Genomic DNA, 18,057 nt, shown 5'->3' with positions numbered 1-18,057 from the left:
CAAGTTATTGATGTTAAGTAATTCTTCATGTGCATTCACTCTTTTAAGGGGGGAGGTCTACCAGATACGTTAGGTTCCCTCCAGATGCTACATTTGAGACATGAATGTAGCACACAGTGTATGGAATAGCAGCACTATCATTTATTGATTAACATGTCAATGACTGTTAAAGCTCTGTTAAGGATTACTTAAAGTGGACATCATTCCTAGTTTTTCAGTGAAGATATTAATGCTCATTTGTTTTAAAGTAATACATAGTCCGTATCAACCTGAACTTAAACTAATAAAAAGTAGTGTTGAAATCAACTTATAAAGATCTGTAGAGAAACGAGATAAACCAGGTGCCTCGAATTGCCAGTGAGTGGGTGTGAGTCCACCTGTGCCTGATTAGGACAGGCCCCTATTGGGCATGAGCAAGATCAGGGGCCCAATAAAGGTGGGACACACACCCACAGAGAGACCTCAGCTCACTCTGGTGCGAGGCATGGAGAGGCCAGCAGCTCGTCGAGCCTCTGGAGCAAGAAAGGCTCTTCCTGCTACACTTCTACCCTGGAAGTGCTGTGTGGTGGCTGGAGTCCTGGAAGAGACCAGCAGCTCGTCGAGCTTCAGGAGCAAGAATGGCTCCTCCCGCTACAAAGATCTGTAAGATCAAGGGTAATATTCATCACCTCTCTGAATTTTCCTTTTCTTGAACCCTTTTATGCCCCTCTGCATATATTATTCATGATTGTTGAAAAGTTTCAGCCTTTGAGGTTTGAGGTTTCAGCCTTTAGGTTTTTATGTGTCTATGGAGAATTTCTATATTCCTGCAAAAATCACTTGTGGTAAGTTAGTCATACAAATGAAATATTTTTTTCTGTTTGCAGATGGGGTAGAGGAAAATAAATGCCAGTAAATGAGCAGCTTTTCTTTTAATGTGAACATAATGTAATGATATTAGTTTGCAACAGACAAGCATTTGAGGAGAACCAGATGGAAGAAATATTTGATTACTAAAGATGCTGGAGCTCAGATATATGCATTGTTATGAATATAAGCATTCATTAAAAAGTTCAATTTGTTGTAAGGTTTGATGTCTCATGATATTGCCATGCACAATATCATTTATCATGCTTTCACTATATTTTCTGATGGACTAAATGGTGTTCTTGACAGTCTTGCTCATAATAATAAGAAAAAGCAGACTAAATTTGGTTTTCCTATATTGCATATTGAAGTATTTGTCAACTGAAAAGATAGCCAACATTTGTCTTTCTTTCCTGTGGAAGGGATACTATGGATTCTGGTAATCTTCAAATACTTATTTTAGATGAAAAAGGGAAAAAATCCAGGAACAGTCATGTACACTGTAAATAATAATTGCAAAACTGCCTGGTGTCACACATGGTGAGTAATAATTTTGCTTGCCAGCGAGCATCACACCTCTTCACAGCAGTGCTGGGCTTGGAAGCAGGCAAGTTGATGGGTTTCCTTGCAGTCCTAGAAGCTTTTGCAGTTGCTACCAAGCTCTTACAGAGTTCTAGCTGGAGAAATCTCAAAACAAGTAAATAATAAATTAAAAAAAACAAAAACCAAAAGACAAAAACCCCCACAAAACCAACAAAAAACAACACACCCTTCACAACAAAGTAATTTATACGTTGCAGGTAATGAAGTATTGAAAGTCTTGAAAGTATTTCCTATCCACCTGGACATGGGAATCTTGCTTACAGTAAGTCTGTCTTCCTCTTACACCTTTCCCAAGGGAAGGTATGCAGTGGGGTTGTGACCTCTGTCATCTTCCAAGTTCTGTAGACACTTTTGACCCCAAACCAAAACATATTTTCAAGAATCATTGAGCAAACTAGCTGATGTCTTCTAATAATTACATATAATAATTCTTTGAAGATCCATCTGCCTGTGTCAGATTTTTCCTGATCTTCCAGTACAAACATTTCTATTCCCAAGTGTGTTCAGAGACTTTAACATCTTGATACCGTTCATTTTGGACCACTGATTAAAGAGCTTCAGACTGAGTATTATAACTATATTACATATTGTAATGTTTCACATTACACTCTTAATGAAGAAATGTGATGCTTCTGCTTGACGGTAGACTCTTCAGGCAGAGCTGCTTTTTAATTTACTTGATCCAATCTACCTAGGTGCCATATTCAAGGAAACTGCACTTTTGCTGTTCAGCTTCAACAAATTCAGTACTTTAGAAGCTGATAATACCTTATAAATAAGCAAAACTACCTCTGTGAAATGGTAGGTTACCCGTCCTCACATTTCTTGTCAATGTGCAGTAATTTGGAAAATGGTTGGCAATATTGCACAGCAGTTGGGTTCTTGGCACTGAATTCAAAAAATAACTTATTGAGAGGTAGTATACCTCTAAGGAAAGGACCAGAAACAAAGAGGTTCAGAAACAAAGAGGTTTAGAAACAAAGAGGTTTCTTGGGCTGAGTTTTGTAAGTAACTCTTGAAACAAGATCTCTAACAGTCAAAGCCACTAATTTCTAACCTTTACAGTTATATCAATATGTATTCCTATTTAAGGATGGTGACCTAATACTTAATTCATAATCAGCCTGTGGTTCACTTAAATTTAAATTTAATCTTTCTCTCACCTCAAGTTTGTAGAATAATTTGTAATATAGATGTGATGTAATATTTGTAATATTATCTTCATACACAATATAGTGAGGATATCAAGAATCTCGAAAATATGTGTTCATTCATCCTGCTTTAAAACCCAAAAGAGCCCTGTGCAGCCATAAAATCCCACAAAAGCATAATGATTTTCAATTTTCAGGTTTGATTTTTGCAAGCTGAAACAGATGTTTTACAGGTATTTGAAAATGGTTGCTAGAGGCTTCTTTTTATTCATTTAAACACGAATTTTCACCTTTCTGGATCACAAGTCCGTAGGCATTATCCAGCTTGCCTGTAGATTATTTTTATGAAGAAAACATTACAAGTTAATATTTTGGTTGTGGTTCAGATTGTAAGTAGATAAATTAAACTCTTCTGTTTTCAGTGGATTCTGCTGTGGAAAAGGCCTTGCAGTAATGTGATGCATCTTGCATGGACAACTTTTATTTATGATTTCTGAAGAATCTTAGAAAATGCTAAGAGGTGCTATTTTTTGTAAAAGAAAAGCTTCTTGCAGAGAGGATTTGTAGTTGAATTGGAAACTTTAGTTTCTGATATTTTCATTCAGAACAAATCAAAACTATAGCTTTTTGTCACGCTGATAAAACTCTGTTCTAAAAGAAAACTAAAATTGCTGCTTCATTAAGCTACCTTCCTCCTGATGGGTGTGAGGAAAGTTTTCTGGTTTCCACCTGAAATCATATTGACTGTTATCTCTCCTCTACGTCAACCTTTATTTTTTGCTTTCAGTACTTCAAGTAAAAGGGGATGGTTGGCTTAACAATTATTCCTCCTTCCTCCTCCATCTTCCCTTGACTGAAGGGAAGAAGAAAAATCTTGTTTCAGTAACATTTTTTGAGCCTCTGTTATTTTACCTTAAACTGAACTATAGCATTAAGGTTTTCTTGCTAATCAACTGGACCTGGAAGAGTTCCTTTCTCTGTGTCTGTTTTTCTCAGGGCCTCTGTCTTTTATATTAGACATAAAAAGCTGTAAGCTAGCTCTAAGATATAATTATCCAGTTTCAAAAGGTGAGTACAATGTTCTTCATTTCCACCATTCACCTTAGTAATTATCCACTTCACTGACAGTACCTTGACCTCTCTCTATGCTTCTGCCATTGTTCTGATCTTCTCTTGCCAAGTAAAATTCAGTGCCAGTTTGTGGAGATTGACAGAATCTATAGTTCCACCCAAGAGCATTTGAAATACTTATTTTACACTCATGTATGACAGCATATATTTTATGTGGGAAAGAAACAATGTTTTCAGTGTAAATGTGAGATAGGTATTGCTGCTATTCAGTCAATTTTCATTTTTTAATTAATATTTCAGTAATAAATTTCAAAATGAAAACCAAATGTTACTGTTCCTGTGAAACTTTTTTCATGAAAAGTGAGACAGGAGACCTTTAGGAAGCAATAGATTAATTTAAAGACTTTTTTTTTTTTTCCACGTAGTGAAGAGGGGGGAAAAACCCAAAAAATACCAAGTTCCCTTTAAAGACACATACCAGTATGTCTAGCTGTATACACATAGACAAACATGTATATACTTTTTATACACATATATATCCACAGAAATTTCATTATGTTGTTTCAAAGCAGGTAATGCTTTTGAATGTTTACCTTGTGTTACATTTTTAATAGAATCTGACTCAGCTTCCTTACTGGGAATGCTTTCCTCGTCTTGCTGCATTACATCTTACAAAACTTGTTTTCTCTGGATGAGTTGTAGACAGAAAAACAGGTCTGCACAGGTTACTAGCACAGTGGATGAGGTGATATTCAGCCTTTTGAAAGTGTGTAGCATGGAGTAAACCAAAAGATCCCCCGAGTGTATTCAAGTTCAGTGAGTAGAAATAGGTACTTCAAGGTGCAGTTCTACTTGAACAAGTATGACACAGTCTACAGAACCCAGTAGCTTATGCAACTACTCTTTTTTTGGTTTGTTTTGGTTTTTTTTAACTTTTGGAGGTTTTTTGTTTGTTTGTTTTTATGTGAGAAAGTTCTTTTCTCTACAGCCAGGGAGCTCAAAACTGAAAAATATGGTTGGTGAGTTTGTCAACTGAAAAAGAAACAACATTCCACCTTTATTTCTAGAGGGGAACAGATTTTCAAAGCTTCTTTTGTTTTGTTTTGGTTTGTTTTGTTTTTTAATGAGAGAAATATATTATCAAAGATCTGAGTTAACATCTAGCATTGCCTTTAGTCCTTGCATTTAAATTTGTCCAGAAGCTGAAGCACCAAGTTATAAAAATACCCTTCTTTTAACATGTCAAAGAGGTCTGAGCAGTCTTTGGTGAGTTCTGAAAGGCCATAAACCTGCAAGATTTTTGTGCAAAAAGTTACAATAAAGAGGTAATGAAATATTTAATTTTGCTTGGTTTTCCTAACCCAATTCTAGACCTGACTTTTGCTTTGCTTTAGTCTTTCTACTCATTTTGTAAGAATCACAAGTCTGATAGAGAAGCATCTTCCCAAAGTGTTTATCTGTTTCGTGTGAATATGCCTTCAACTCTTTCTTAAAAATATAGCTCATAGTATCATAGAATTATTTAGGTTGAAAAAGACCCCTAAGATGAGTCCAGCCTAACACTCCCAAGTCTGACACTAAACTTAAGCATCACATCTACATATCCTTTAAATAACTCCAGGGATGGTGAATCAACGACTTTCCTGATATTTTCCTGATATTTTTCCCAATATCCAAGCTAAACTTACTTTGTCACAACTTGAGGCAGTTTCCCTTTATAGAGAGTGATAAAATCTCCTCTCAGCCTCTTTTTCTCCAGACTAAATAACTTTAGTTCTGCCAGATGCTCCTCATAAGACTTGTTTTCCAGACCCTTCATCAGCTTCAGTGCCCTTTGGAGTGCTGCCAGCTGAACTCCAAGAGCTGAAAGGGCTCTGACAAGGGTTTTCAGGTATGGGTGGGATTAGAAATGCATTGCATGCGTTGCACAGGTCTACTCAAGAGAAGGTTGATCTTTTCATCTGGGAGTGACAAAATAAGACATGATGAAGCTGGTGTTCTGCCTTGAATGAATGCACCATTTTGTGCATTCATTACCAAAGAGAAAAAAGATATTAAATGCTTCCAATGAGAAGGTTACATTAAAAGTGTTCTTTGGAATATGCATAGGGTATAGTTTGAGAGAACTCCTCTAATGAACAATCCAACTTGATTAATAGCACTCTGAAAATTAGTATTTTGGAAAATACGAGTTCTAATACTTCACTGGAAAATGATTTATAGTAAACCCAACTATATTTAAATTGTCTACTAATGATTTTGTATGTTAGGTTTTTTTTTCTGATTTTATTATGGAGTTCTTTATCTAGATGTTTTACTAAATATTCAAAGTATTAGAGCTGGTAGACAGCTTGAGTACAATTTAAATCTAAATTTTACAGACACAGAGGTTAGTTTCTATCTGACACCAGACTTTGGTTTGGTAGGCATCTTGCACTTAATTACTTGACTGAAATACAACCTTGGACGGCTTTGTGATTTTTCTCTACCTGAAGTCTGCCAACACTTTATTGGTATTGATTATTGTCATCACTGTGAAAAGGCTTAACATTTGAGTCAATCGTTTCTTTTGGCAGATACTTTGTAGGAACATAGGGCTTTCTTGTGTTCCAAATCTTTCATGGGCACTAGACTAGTAAGATATTATGTCTGCATGTTTATTTAGAAAAGTACAGTTTTGGTGATTGCAGTCCAGTAGATGTTATTTGAACAACTGTAAATCTGCACAATTTGAGGAGGAAAGAGATATTTGATCCCTTATTTTCCAGTTATTGAAGAGAAATTCAGCAGATAGAGTTTAAAGACCTCATTAATAACCTGTGAGCATGTAACACTGTTTGTGCACAGGAATTAGTATCTTGTACTCTATCACCAGAGAGTAGGCCATGCCAAAACCACAGAAACCCAAAAACAAGGTACAAAATTATCCTTCCCTGATTCCCCATTTACTCCGTACAGTACCACAGGTGTTTTATCAGATTCTGAGGAAGCCTCAGAGGTGTCTTAATCCATTCAGTTTTTAACTCTTTGAAAAATTATTTTTCTAAGTAGCTTGTACTCATCCTCTGTATTCAGGACCATGGAGTATCTCAAGGTAAAAGAGACATATAAGGATCAAAAAGTCCAACTTGATACTCCTCACAAGACTACCTAAAGCTAAACCATACTATTGAGTGCTGTCCAGCTACCACTTGGCTCATTTCCCTGAGGAGCCTGTTCCAGTGACTGACTTTTCTGACACTGTTCTTTCAGTGAAGAACTTTTCCTTAATCTCAGATCTGAACTTCCCGTGATGCAGATTCATGCCATTTCCCCATGTATCGTATATGGTCAATTCTCCTTGAGGAGCTGTAGCCTGCAATGAAGTCACCCCTCAGCCTCCTCATCTCCAAGCTCAACAAACCAAGTGATCTCAGCTGCTTGTTATAAGTCTTGTCCTCAAGATCTTTCACCATCTTTGTTGCTCTTCTCTGAACAAACTCAAATAGTTTGATATCTTTTTACTTAGGGGCACAAAAATGCACATAGTACTCATGAGGTAACACCAGTGCAAGAGATAATCACCTCTCTTGATCATCCAGCTATGCTGTGCATGATGCACCCCAGGATACTCCTAGACCTTCTGGCTGCCAGGGTACATTGTTGGCTCATGTTCAGGTTACAGCAACCCAAATACCCAGACCTCTTTCCATGGTGTTCCTTTCCAGCCTCTCATCCCCTGGTTTCTATGTCTAATCAGGATGACTCCATCCTGGGTGAAGAATATGGAATTTAATCTTCTTGAATGTCATAGAGTGATTACCATGTGTGCCTTAGACATGGGGTCTGGAAATGGCTCTGATTAATTTCTAATGAAGCATTTCCTTTCAGTGTTTTAGTTCTTTTGTCTTTGATTACCTATTTATTTAATGGATTATCCTTCAATATTTAGATGCAACATTAGTTCATAAAGTGCCCATACCTAAATAATGTAGACCTTTGGGTATTACAGATCTCATGACGGAGAGCTCACCAAGTTGTTCTCCATTATTTATCAATAATTCTGGCTCACTGGGGAGGTCCCAGATGATTGGAAGTTGGCGAATGTCACAGCAATCCACAAAAAGGGCCTAAAGGAGGACCCAGGAAACTTCAGGCCTCTCAGCCAGACCTGGCAGGGTTATGGAGCAGATCATCCTGGGTGCAATCACACAGCACTTACAGGATGGACAGGGCGTCAGACCCAGCCAGCATGGGGTTAGGAAGGGCAGGTCATGTCTGACCAACCTGATCTCCTTTTATGCTCAGGTAACCCGCCTGGTGGATGAGGGAAAGGCTGTGGATGGAGTCTGCCGCAAAGCCTTAGACACCATCCCCACAGCATTCTCCTGGAAAAGCTGTCAGCCCAGGGTTCAGACAGGAGCACTCTGTGCTGGGTTAGGAACTGGCTGAAGGCCCCCAGAGAGTGGTGCTGAATGGTGCTGATCCAACTGGCAGCCGCTCATCAGTGGTGTCCCCCAGGGATCAGTGTTGGGCCCGGTTCTGTTTAATATCTTTACTGACGATTTAGATGAGGGGATTGAGTCCATCATCAGCAAATTGGCAGATGACACTAAGCTGAGGGGAAGTGTGGATCAGCTGGAAGGCAGGAGGGCTCTGCAGAGGGACCTGGACAGACTGGAGAGTTGGGCTGATTCCAATGGGATGAGGTTCAACACGACCAAGTGCCAGGTCCTGCACTTTGGCCACAACAACCCCATGGGGAGCTACAGGCTGGGCACAGAGTGGCTGAGAGCAGCCAGGCAGAAAGGGACCTGGGAGTCTGGATTGACAGGAAGCTGAACATGAGCCAGCAGTGTGCCCAGGTGGCCAAGAAGGCCAATGGCATCCTGACCTCTATCAGGAACAGTGTGGCCAGCAGGTCCAAGGAAGTGATTCTGCCCCTGTACTCAGCACTGGTGAGGCCATACCTCGAGTACTGTGTCCAGTTCTGGGGCCCTCAGTTCAGGAAGGATATTGAGGTGCTGGAGCAGGTCCAAAGGAGGGCAACCAGGCTGGTGAAGGGACTCGAGCACAGATCCTATGAGGAGAGGCTGAGGGAGCTGGGGCTGTTCAGCCTAAAGAAGAGGCGGCTCAGGGGAGACCTCATCACTCTCTACAACTCCCTGAAAGGAGGTTGTAGCCAGGGGGGCGTTGGTGTCTTTTCCCAGGCAACTCTCAACAAGACAAGAGGGCATGGTCTCAAGTTGTGTCAGGGGAGGTTTAGGTTGGATATCAGAAAGAATTTCTTTACGGAGAGGGTGATCAGGCATTGGAATGGGCTGCCCAGGGAGGTCCCTGGTCCATTCTCCATCCTTGGAGGTTTTTAAGTAGAGACTGAATGTGGCACTCAGTGCCACGGTCTGGGAACCACAGTGGTGGTGGATCAAGGGTTGGACTTCATGATCTCAGAGGTCCTTTCCAACCCAGCTGATTATATGATTCCATGATTTTCAAATAGATAGGCTTATGGCTATCTGATTTATAAATAGAAACTGCTGTCTTTCTTTTATCTCTCTTCATCATGGGAAGACGAAGCTTGTAGAGTTTTCTTTCCCCTAGTTTATTCAGTCTTTTGGGGAATCCTTTAGATTTTATGTAAAAAAGGAGCTAGAGAAATATCTGTGGAAATATTATCATTTTAGTGAACAATCATTTTTCATCAATTATGATTTTTGTTTTTACTAGAAAAACTCAAACAGCATTTCTGCTTTCCTCTGAAAAACTGAATGGCCCCCTTTAAGTTTATGGAAATTACAATTGGTTTTATTTGCTCAGAAATAAAGTGGGAACAGACAGGTTTACTATTTGATTTAGGTAGATAATCATAGTATTACAATTCAGAGTGTGATTTATCTTCCTCTGATGTTGTAACACCTCATTCTCATAGCTCATTCAGTAGCTTTTCATTATTTGCCAGGAACTGATGTTTTAAAAAAAAGTAACGAATATCTGAAGAAATACATCTCTCTGGCTCTTTCTAAATCCCTTTTGACAAAGACATATCCTTTCTTCAAAGAAGAAGTTCCTTGTACTCCTCGTCTCTACTTTTATCAAATAGTTGATTTTACTTCTCACAGAGCTGAAAATTGTAAAGTTCTTAAAGTTTCCACTGTTATATTTAAGGATTTATCTTTTTTTTTTCCAGTTAAAAGAACTTGAATATTTGTTTTCACAATTTTTAATCTTAATCTCTGTTAATCTTCTCATAAGGACCAGGTAATAATAACTTTTTAATCATATGTACTTGCCAATAACAATATTCTGATCAATACCTGTTAGCATCTGGTTTGTGCTATAAGAATTAATTTATTGGCTTTTCTTTTGAAATTTGAGGCACATTTCATACATTTTCGACAGAGCTACTGCCCAGTTGTCTCTGAAGGATAAATATAATATATTGTTAGATAATTACTTTATGTAACTCAGTAACATGGCTTTTTGGTGATATATTTAATTCATCCTATATGTAGGTATGATAAGCGAATTATGACCTTAAGAAACATACTGTTAAAACTTAGAAATCCTTCCTCTGGTTATTAGGATAGCAGTTTCTAGTACTGAAGACATACTTTAAACCTTCTACATCTTAAATGAATATTCATTATAGTCCTTCAAAAATATAAACAGACTGTGAATAAAAATGTGCTGGATTATTTTTTTTAAGCAATTGTTCCATAATTAGGGAAAGAAATAAGAGTGGGTTGCCAGTTACTATATCAAAACATTACCTATGCTTTGCTTCTGTACAGTTACAATTAATGTACCTCCTGTTCTTTTTCATTCCAAATTCAAGAACTTAACTATATGAAACATGGAAAATATCTATCTTGGCTGATTTCTAAGATGCATACTCTAGTCTATGGTGAGGCTATTATCTTCTTAAGAGCAGGGATTTCTAGTCCTATTATTTCACTTTCTTTTTCTCTATTTTTGGTTGGTTTTCCCCCTCTCCCAAACTTTCCCAGCTGGAACGACTGCAGATTGAGAATAGCTCTGAATGGGAGAAGCCAGAGAGACTTGTGGCTGAACAGCAACGTTTGAAAGAAGAGAGCAGAAGATTGAAGCTGCAGGTAAAAGAAATTCAGAGACTTCTGGAGATGAAAAGTAAAACTAAATCAAGTAACGATCATCAAGACACACAAAGTAAGCTGCTGGTTAAAAATAAGGTATGTGCATTGCTTAGTTGGATTACTTAGGGAGCATTCTTGAAAAAGAAATTACCATCTCATAATGTCAAAATGTGTCACTAAAACAAGGGTTATGCAGGACAGAACAGCCCAGTGAATCTGAGACCTGGACTATTATAACTCAGTGACGGAATTTCTGTAAGGAAAGACACAGAAGGAAATATCTTTTCATTTTCGAAAAGAACAGAGGGAAATGACAAATCAGACTAGAGAGCAAAAGTGAAGAATGAGATGAACAGGAGAAATTAAGTAACCTTTGGTAGCTATGAAGTCCTAATGAAGGTCAAACAAAAAAAAAAACCAAAAAACCCCAAACCCAACCATGAGACAAATAATTTCTCTTTCCTGCTGAAGATTGAATCTCTTAGGGAAGTGAGAACTGAAGAAAGAGCCTTATTTCTTATTTTTCATTCCTCTAAAGATTTATTAACTTTTAAACCTTATTGTACTGCAAAAATTATATGATACATTATTCAGAGACTCTTGGCTATGAGTATTTATTTTATGGTTTTCTGTGCCAATAATTAAATAGTGATCCAGAAGGTTCCCATTTTCATTGGGACTCTGAAAGCTGTATAAGAGAAATCAAAAAAACCCCAAACCAAGCAATCAGTAAATGAGCAAACTTGATTTTATATGTATGGCAGTGTGGAATAGTAATATTCTTATTTGCCTAAATAAAAAAAAACAATGTAATTTCATTTATTTGCATTTACTGTTGAATAATGGCTGAGTAACTAGGGCCAGATTTGGGCTATGATTATACTTGATAATTTTTCTTGGGACAGATAAAGAGAGAAAGGTTCTGTACTTTAGGTTTGTTTTTAAATTCAATGATATTATTTTTCTGTGCTTCTGTCATGGCTTAGGAACAGCAAATTGCAATTAGCACATATAGCTTGCCTTTATAAAGTATCTTAAATAACAAACACCTGTTTTGCATTTTTCCTTACTATTATTTATTTTATGCTGTACTATCATTTCACATTATATCATTTCAACCATACAATAACATACCAACATTTTCATAATTTATGTTTAATGAAAGTGGTGTGAGTTGGGAGATGTGGCCAGAAATATGGTTATTTGCTAAAGCCATGTTTTAGTTTTATGGGTGTGTCAGGCAGGTGTGCCCCAACCAGGGCATTGTAGGGCTGGCTTTTAAAAATGTTACTTACACAGAATATTAGACATCTGTGCTCAGCTCTGTCTGTGAGTATCATGACTCTAACAGACACAACTTCACATATTTTTATCAAATCTGAAGGTGGAGACTGAATCCTGTAATCTGTTTCTTTATCATAAAAGTGAAGATCTTTGCATTTTTTTACATTTTCATAGTTAATGATTTTAGGATACGTTTGTCTTCAAAACCATTGGGTATTATTTTAATGTAGAAAATAAAAAATTGTAGTTTAGTGTCAGCTGAAACAATGTAATCCATCACCTGGTGGACTGGTAACAGTTAGTGGATGGGTAACACCCAAATGACTAGGGTGGGAACTGATTTAATTGCAGCTGTTTCTCATTCACAAGAATTGAAAACCATGGAACCTCAGGAGGTTTTCAGTCCAACATCCTGCTCAAAGCAAGGTTAGGTCTGAGGTAGCTCTATGCTTTCTCCAGGGGAATCTCAAAAACCTCCAGGACTACAGAATCTCTCTGTGATGGGTTGATGCAACCTGACAGGTAAGCTGCCACTCAGCCCTCATTCACTCTTCAACAGTGGGATGGGGTAGAGAATCAGAAGGGCAAAACTGAAAAAACAAACAAAAAACCCCCATGGGCTTTAATAAAGACAGTTTAATAGGTGAAGGAAAGGGAAAAGAAAAGGGAAAAGGATATGGAAAGAGAAAGCAAAGTGTTGCAAAAGTTATCACACACCACCAGCAAAGCAACACCCATCCTCCAAAGAGCACATACTTTGGAAAAACCATCATCCTTCTATAGTCTAGAGTGTAGATGCAGAACTTGGTCACTAGTGAATTTCACCAGGCTCCTGTCAGCAACTTCCTTCAGCTTGGTGACCGATGTCCTTGACGGGAGCACAGTATTTACAGGCAAGGATATTGCCACTGTCTGCCCCAGCGGCAGATAGCACAACCCTGGTGGGAGTGTTTTCAATCCAGAGGTGGGAACTGAGGTATCTGCTATGCCAGAAACAATTTCTACAATTTGGGCTGGGAACCATGCCCTACAGCCTATCACCACCAAAGTTCCATAGTTCTATAGTCTTCAGCAGAGTTTCCAGCCAGGAGTCCCTTCCAGGGCCTGCTATAGTATCCTAATCATACTTCCTCACTGTCTCCAGGGCACTGTCTCTCTGGCTGCAGACAGAGCAAACAGAATCACCATAAACATTCTTCTGTGACAACAAAACCCCATTAACAATATGGGTTAAAGTAAAAGGTCAACATGCTTAGGAGAAAAAGGGAATGTGATAAACCCTTAATGCCTCAATGAATTCTGCATTCAGAGCAGCAAAAAAGTTAGCAAACCAGACAGAGCCATCTAGGAAAAAAGGCTCTGCAAGTTCACCTCCAAATCAGTCAGGTCGTTGGAGATGTGACAGACACACGTGGAGAAGACAGGGGTTTGTAATGGGTTTTTTTGTAAGTGTATTTTTTAACCTTGAAGTTGCCAATAAATGAAAAACAAAAAAAGGAGACAGTGACTTCTAGTATTCCAGCCTAACTGAAGTTATAGCTTAGGTGGAGCTTGTTTATTCCTATGTAGAGACAGCCAAATGTCAAATGTTGCTATTGAGCCTTTCTAATTTCTGAGTCTGTCCTTTTCCTAATTTGCTCTAATATCATCAATAACCTGAAAATAATGATTTTGACTTCTATTCAGAAGCTTTTTTTTTTTTTTTTTTTTTTTTTTCCTGTGATGGTAACTTGAGTTCAAATAAAATAACATGTTATATGTAGGGTTAGAAGAATGCAGAAGGATGATTTTTGTAAAATATGGGTGATAGATGTTTATGTTAGAAAAAGGGAGCATATGCAAGACTTAAACCACAGCTGTCTAAAGACCTTTGTGCATCTTATTAGGGTGCAAAGATTAGGGTTTTGCTAAGCAATTAGACACAAGAGATAGGGGTTATGTGCTAAGGAATAAATTGCAGAGCAAAAAATAATTGGCTAATACATTTTGCTCTCCAAAATCTGTATTTGTGAGATGATTTGGGACATCCACTGTAGTTGTTCAGAAAAACATCCAGTGTTATTAACAGATGTATGTCTGATTCATACCTTTAAAGGCTATAAAAACCGATGGCAATATTTTTTCTTTACTAACAGTTTTCCTAAGATTAAAAATGGTATCAAAATACAGATGTGAAGTCCTTATGTCCTTGTCTAAATGATTTTATGTCAACACTTAATTATCCTGCTCTTTAACATGTATACATCTACAGAATAGAGAATTTATGCAATTGCTTGATACTTAGAGCAGTAAATCATGCACACTGAAGTTCTAAAGATGATGGTTAATATTAATTATGTTTTGCACAAAATGTGAGTCCTTACTATTATTCTTAGCTGGCAGTGTTGGTTTAAAATGTTTCCATATGGAGTATTTGAAAGGTTACCTTCTGTTGTACAAGATGAGCAGAATTGATGAAACAATTGAGATCAGATGTTGTTACTATAGAGTTTTATTGATTGCACTTTTTGAAATGGAGAATACCATTTAAATTAATAGCTGTATTATTTGACAAATAGCATGGCAACAAATACTAAGTGGATATAACTGGTACATCTTGGAAGGGATAAAATGAAGAAAAAAATCCTTGTTGATAGTATAGATCAATACCCAAAATATGTTATTTATGGAAAGATATTTTCTATTTCAACTCTGAATATGACCTTGAAAAAAACTTCTAAATTAATTTTGAGGAATGATAACTGTTATGTTGTATTATATCTAATTATTATTGTAAATATCTGGTTATTAAATATTTGATTCACGGAATACATTTTGCAGTGGACTTGTACAGAATGTAAGTGCAAAATGCTAAACTGTGGAGTATAGAAGATTTTATTTGGGTTTTTTTTCCAAATTTCTAACTTTAACATGATAAGGTTATAAAGTTCTTAGGAAAAAGTCCATAGATTTTAAAGATGGAATGGTGGACAACATGAACTTTTAAGATGAAACCATTCTAGCTTAGCACTACCTAGCAAGATGGTTTTAAAATCAGCAATATTTTAGGTTTATTTTTCACAAGCAAGAGGCATTCAAATTTTTATTTGAAGTTTTTCCAAAAATTGACTCTATTGGGTTTACATAGCAAGGTTTTGGTAACAGAGGGACTGAAGGGGTGGCCTCTGTGAGAAGAGATGGGGAGCTACTCTGTACCAGAGGCAACCGATTCTAACTGGCTCCAAAAAGAACCCAACACTGGCTAAAGTTGAACTCATCCATAGTGCTGGTTGCATCTCTGTGTAAATACATTTAAGATATAGTAAAAATGCTGAGCAGCAGTGTCTGACAGGGAGGAATGAGGAAAAAAATGTAAGAGAATATCAAAGCTAGACAAAGGGGATGAAATGCTTCAGGCACCTGGAAGACTATGATGAAACAGATATCCATGCTGAAACCCATGCATGACCCCATCAGAACAAGCAGATATCATAGAATCATAGAATCGACTGGGTTGGGAGGGACCTCACAGATCATCAAGTCCAACCCTTGATCCACTACCGCTGCAGTTACCAGACTATGGCACTGAGTGCCACATCCAGTCTCTTTTTAAATATCTCCAGGGACGGAGAATCCACTACTTCACTGGGCAGCCCATTCCAATGCCTGATCACGCTCTCTGTAAAGAAATTCTTTCTGATGTCCAACCTAAACTTCCCCTGGCGCAACTTAAGACCATGCCCTCTTGTCTTGTTGAAAGTCGTCTGGCAAAGGAGACCAACCCTCCCCTCCCCCCGGCTACAACCTCCTTTCAGGGAGTTGTAGAGAGCGATGAGGTCTCCCCTGAGCCTCCTCTTCTCCAAGCTGAACAGCCCCAGCTCCCTCAGCCTCTCCTCATAGGGTCTGTGCTCGAGTCCCTTCACCAGCCTGGTTGCCCTCCTTTGGACCTGCTCCAGGACCTTGATATCCTTCCTAAACTGAAGGGCCCAGAACTGGACACAGTACTCGAGGTGTGGCCTCACCAGGGCTGAGTACAGGGGCAGAAAGGAAGCTGCAGACTATGGAGAGCCCAGGAAGGAGCAAGCTCCTGGCAGGAATTGCAACCCATGGGGGACCTATGTTGGATCAAACTTCCTGAAATAATTGTCCCATGGATAGGAACAATTTTGAAGAGGTTCTTGAAGAACTGTAGCCTGTAGGAAGGACCCACACTGGAGTAGTTCATGGAGAACCATCTTACATGTGAAAGACTCCATGATGGAACATGGGATCAGCTTGAGGAAGGGGAGGAGCTTTTATGTACTGGCTCATAATGTGCTGTTCCCCACCTCCTTGTGCCTCTGGCATGAAGGAAGAAGGTAGAGGAGTCAGGAGTGAAGGAATGAAGCTGGTCTAGGAGGAAGGCTGAGGGGGAATAAGATGGTTTTGATTTCATCTTTGTTACCATCCTACTCTATTTTATATGTATATATATATATATATACTCTATTTTTTAATAGTGATGAACTACACTAATTTTCCCTAAGTTGAGTTTGTTTTTCTTATAGAAGTAATTTAGCTCAACCCATGAGTCCATTTGTCTTTTTTTCTCCTTCCATCCTGTAGAGGAGTGGGAGTGAGAGAGCAGCTGGGTGGACATCTGAAAGCCAGAAAAAGATCTCACCACAATGCCAGAGGCAGGTGGATGCCAAGACATACCCATTACAGTGAAACAAGACTCTTAACAAAAGACTTATTATTCTAAGCTCTATACAAACTTCTCACAAATAATGAACCAGAGCAGTATTTACAACTGCAGTTCTGAAATAAAATGTAAGAAGTGTTAAAGAAAAATAATTGTCAACATACTTTGACACTTTATTTCAAAGAAGTAATGTGTCTTTAAGGCAGATTGCCTCATTATTCTCTCTTGAATTGGTATTGCTTTAGTTGAGAGGTTTTTTTGTGCACATCCAGTTCTTTCTGAAGGAAGCTATGTGGGAATTTCTGCTTCAGTTGCTCCAAATTGTAAGGGGTTGGACAGAGCTGGACCAGTTCTAGTTTTGGGATGGCCTCATAACCACACATGGATTAAGGGCCAGAGGAAAAGGCAAAATCTGGTGTTTGAAGTGATCTGTATGCCCACTACCTGAATGCATGTGATCTGCCAGTGGTTCTCCCAGGAGGCACCACACTACGGAAGAGGAATTTTATAATCTGCCTGGATGATGCAGAAGTTTGAATAGTAAGGGCTATGCCAAATTAACATGTTTTAGTCCTGGTTTTGTGTAACAGATCTCTTGGACTGAGTTTTTCATGTATTTTTTTTAACTTCCATCAGAACAAAACTCAAGAGAAAATACAATTATGGTATTATTGTTAACCACTTTGATACTTCATTTAGCACAGTTCATCCAGTGGAGAATTGTCTTTGTTTCAATGCAAACCTCTAGAGCTGGTTATTGTGATAGTACTGGCTGCACAATTTTCTCTCTTACAGGTTTTGTATCATTTTTCTCCTAATTATTTTTCTGGTGAAATGCTCATTTCAGTTCCTTAGAAAACCCACTGAAATGTAGAGCTGAAAACAAATGGAAATGCAGGTTTTTAGAGGTGTTTATTTCTGCTAGCAAGTTATGCTGCCTTATAATAACAGCAAGGAAAAAAAATACTAGATTACAAATTATCATGCATCAGCACTCAGTACTCTGTACTTTCCTCATCAAATTGTTTTCAGTTTCAAAAATATTTGATTCAGAATTCCTATCAAGAAGAAGCTGAAGATCAAAGACCAGATTTAAAAATTCCTGTAATTTCCATGTCTAGTGGAATAGGTTTAAGAATATTAGAGTGCTTCAAATTTAATATTTTATCCCTTATTTTCTAACTTCATGAATGGGTCTGTAAATTTTAGTGAGATCTCTTCAGTCGCTCAACCTCAGTGCTGAGACCAAAATTATGAAATCTGTAGTTTGTCAAAGTAAAGTAACAAGTATCACTTACACTAGTAAGACTACTTCCTTATGTTTATAATAAATTTCTCAGTGTTTAAT

The 18,057-nt window shown here is 38.0% G+C and overlaps 1 protein-coding gene across 1 annotated transcript in view; it reads left to right on the top strand.

The window, feature by feature from the left end:
• The window catches only part of CCDC102B (coiled-coil domain containing 102B), a 139,682-nt gene that overhangs the window by 27,873 nt on the left and 93,752 nt on the right, over positions 1-18,057 (top strand). The window contains exon 5 of the mRNA XM_008505501.2: positions 10,658-10,858. Within this exon, the coding sequence (XP_008503723.2) occupies positions 10,658-10,858 (201 nt within the window). The remainder of the gene's footprint in view (positions 1-10,657; positions 10,859-18,057) is intronic.

This window comes from Calypte anna, chromosome 2, assembly GCF_003957555.1.
Source record: "Calypte anna isolate BGI_N300 chromosome 2, bCalAnn1_v1.p, whole genome shotgun sequence".
NCBI lineage: Eukaryota > Metazoa > Chordata > Aves > Apodiformes > Trochilidae > Calypte > Calypte anna.
This window is presented reverse-complemented; position numbering and strand designations above follow the sequence as displayed.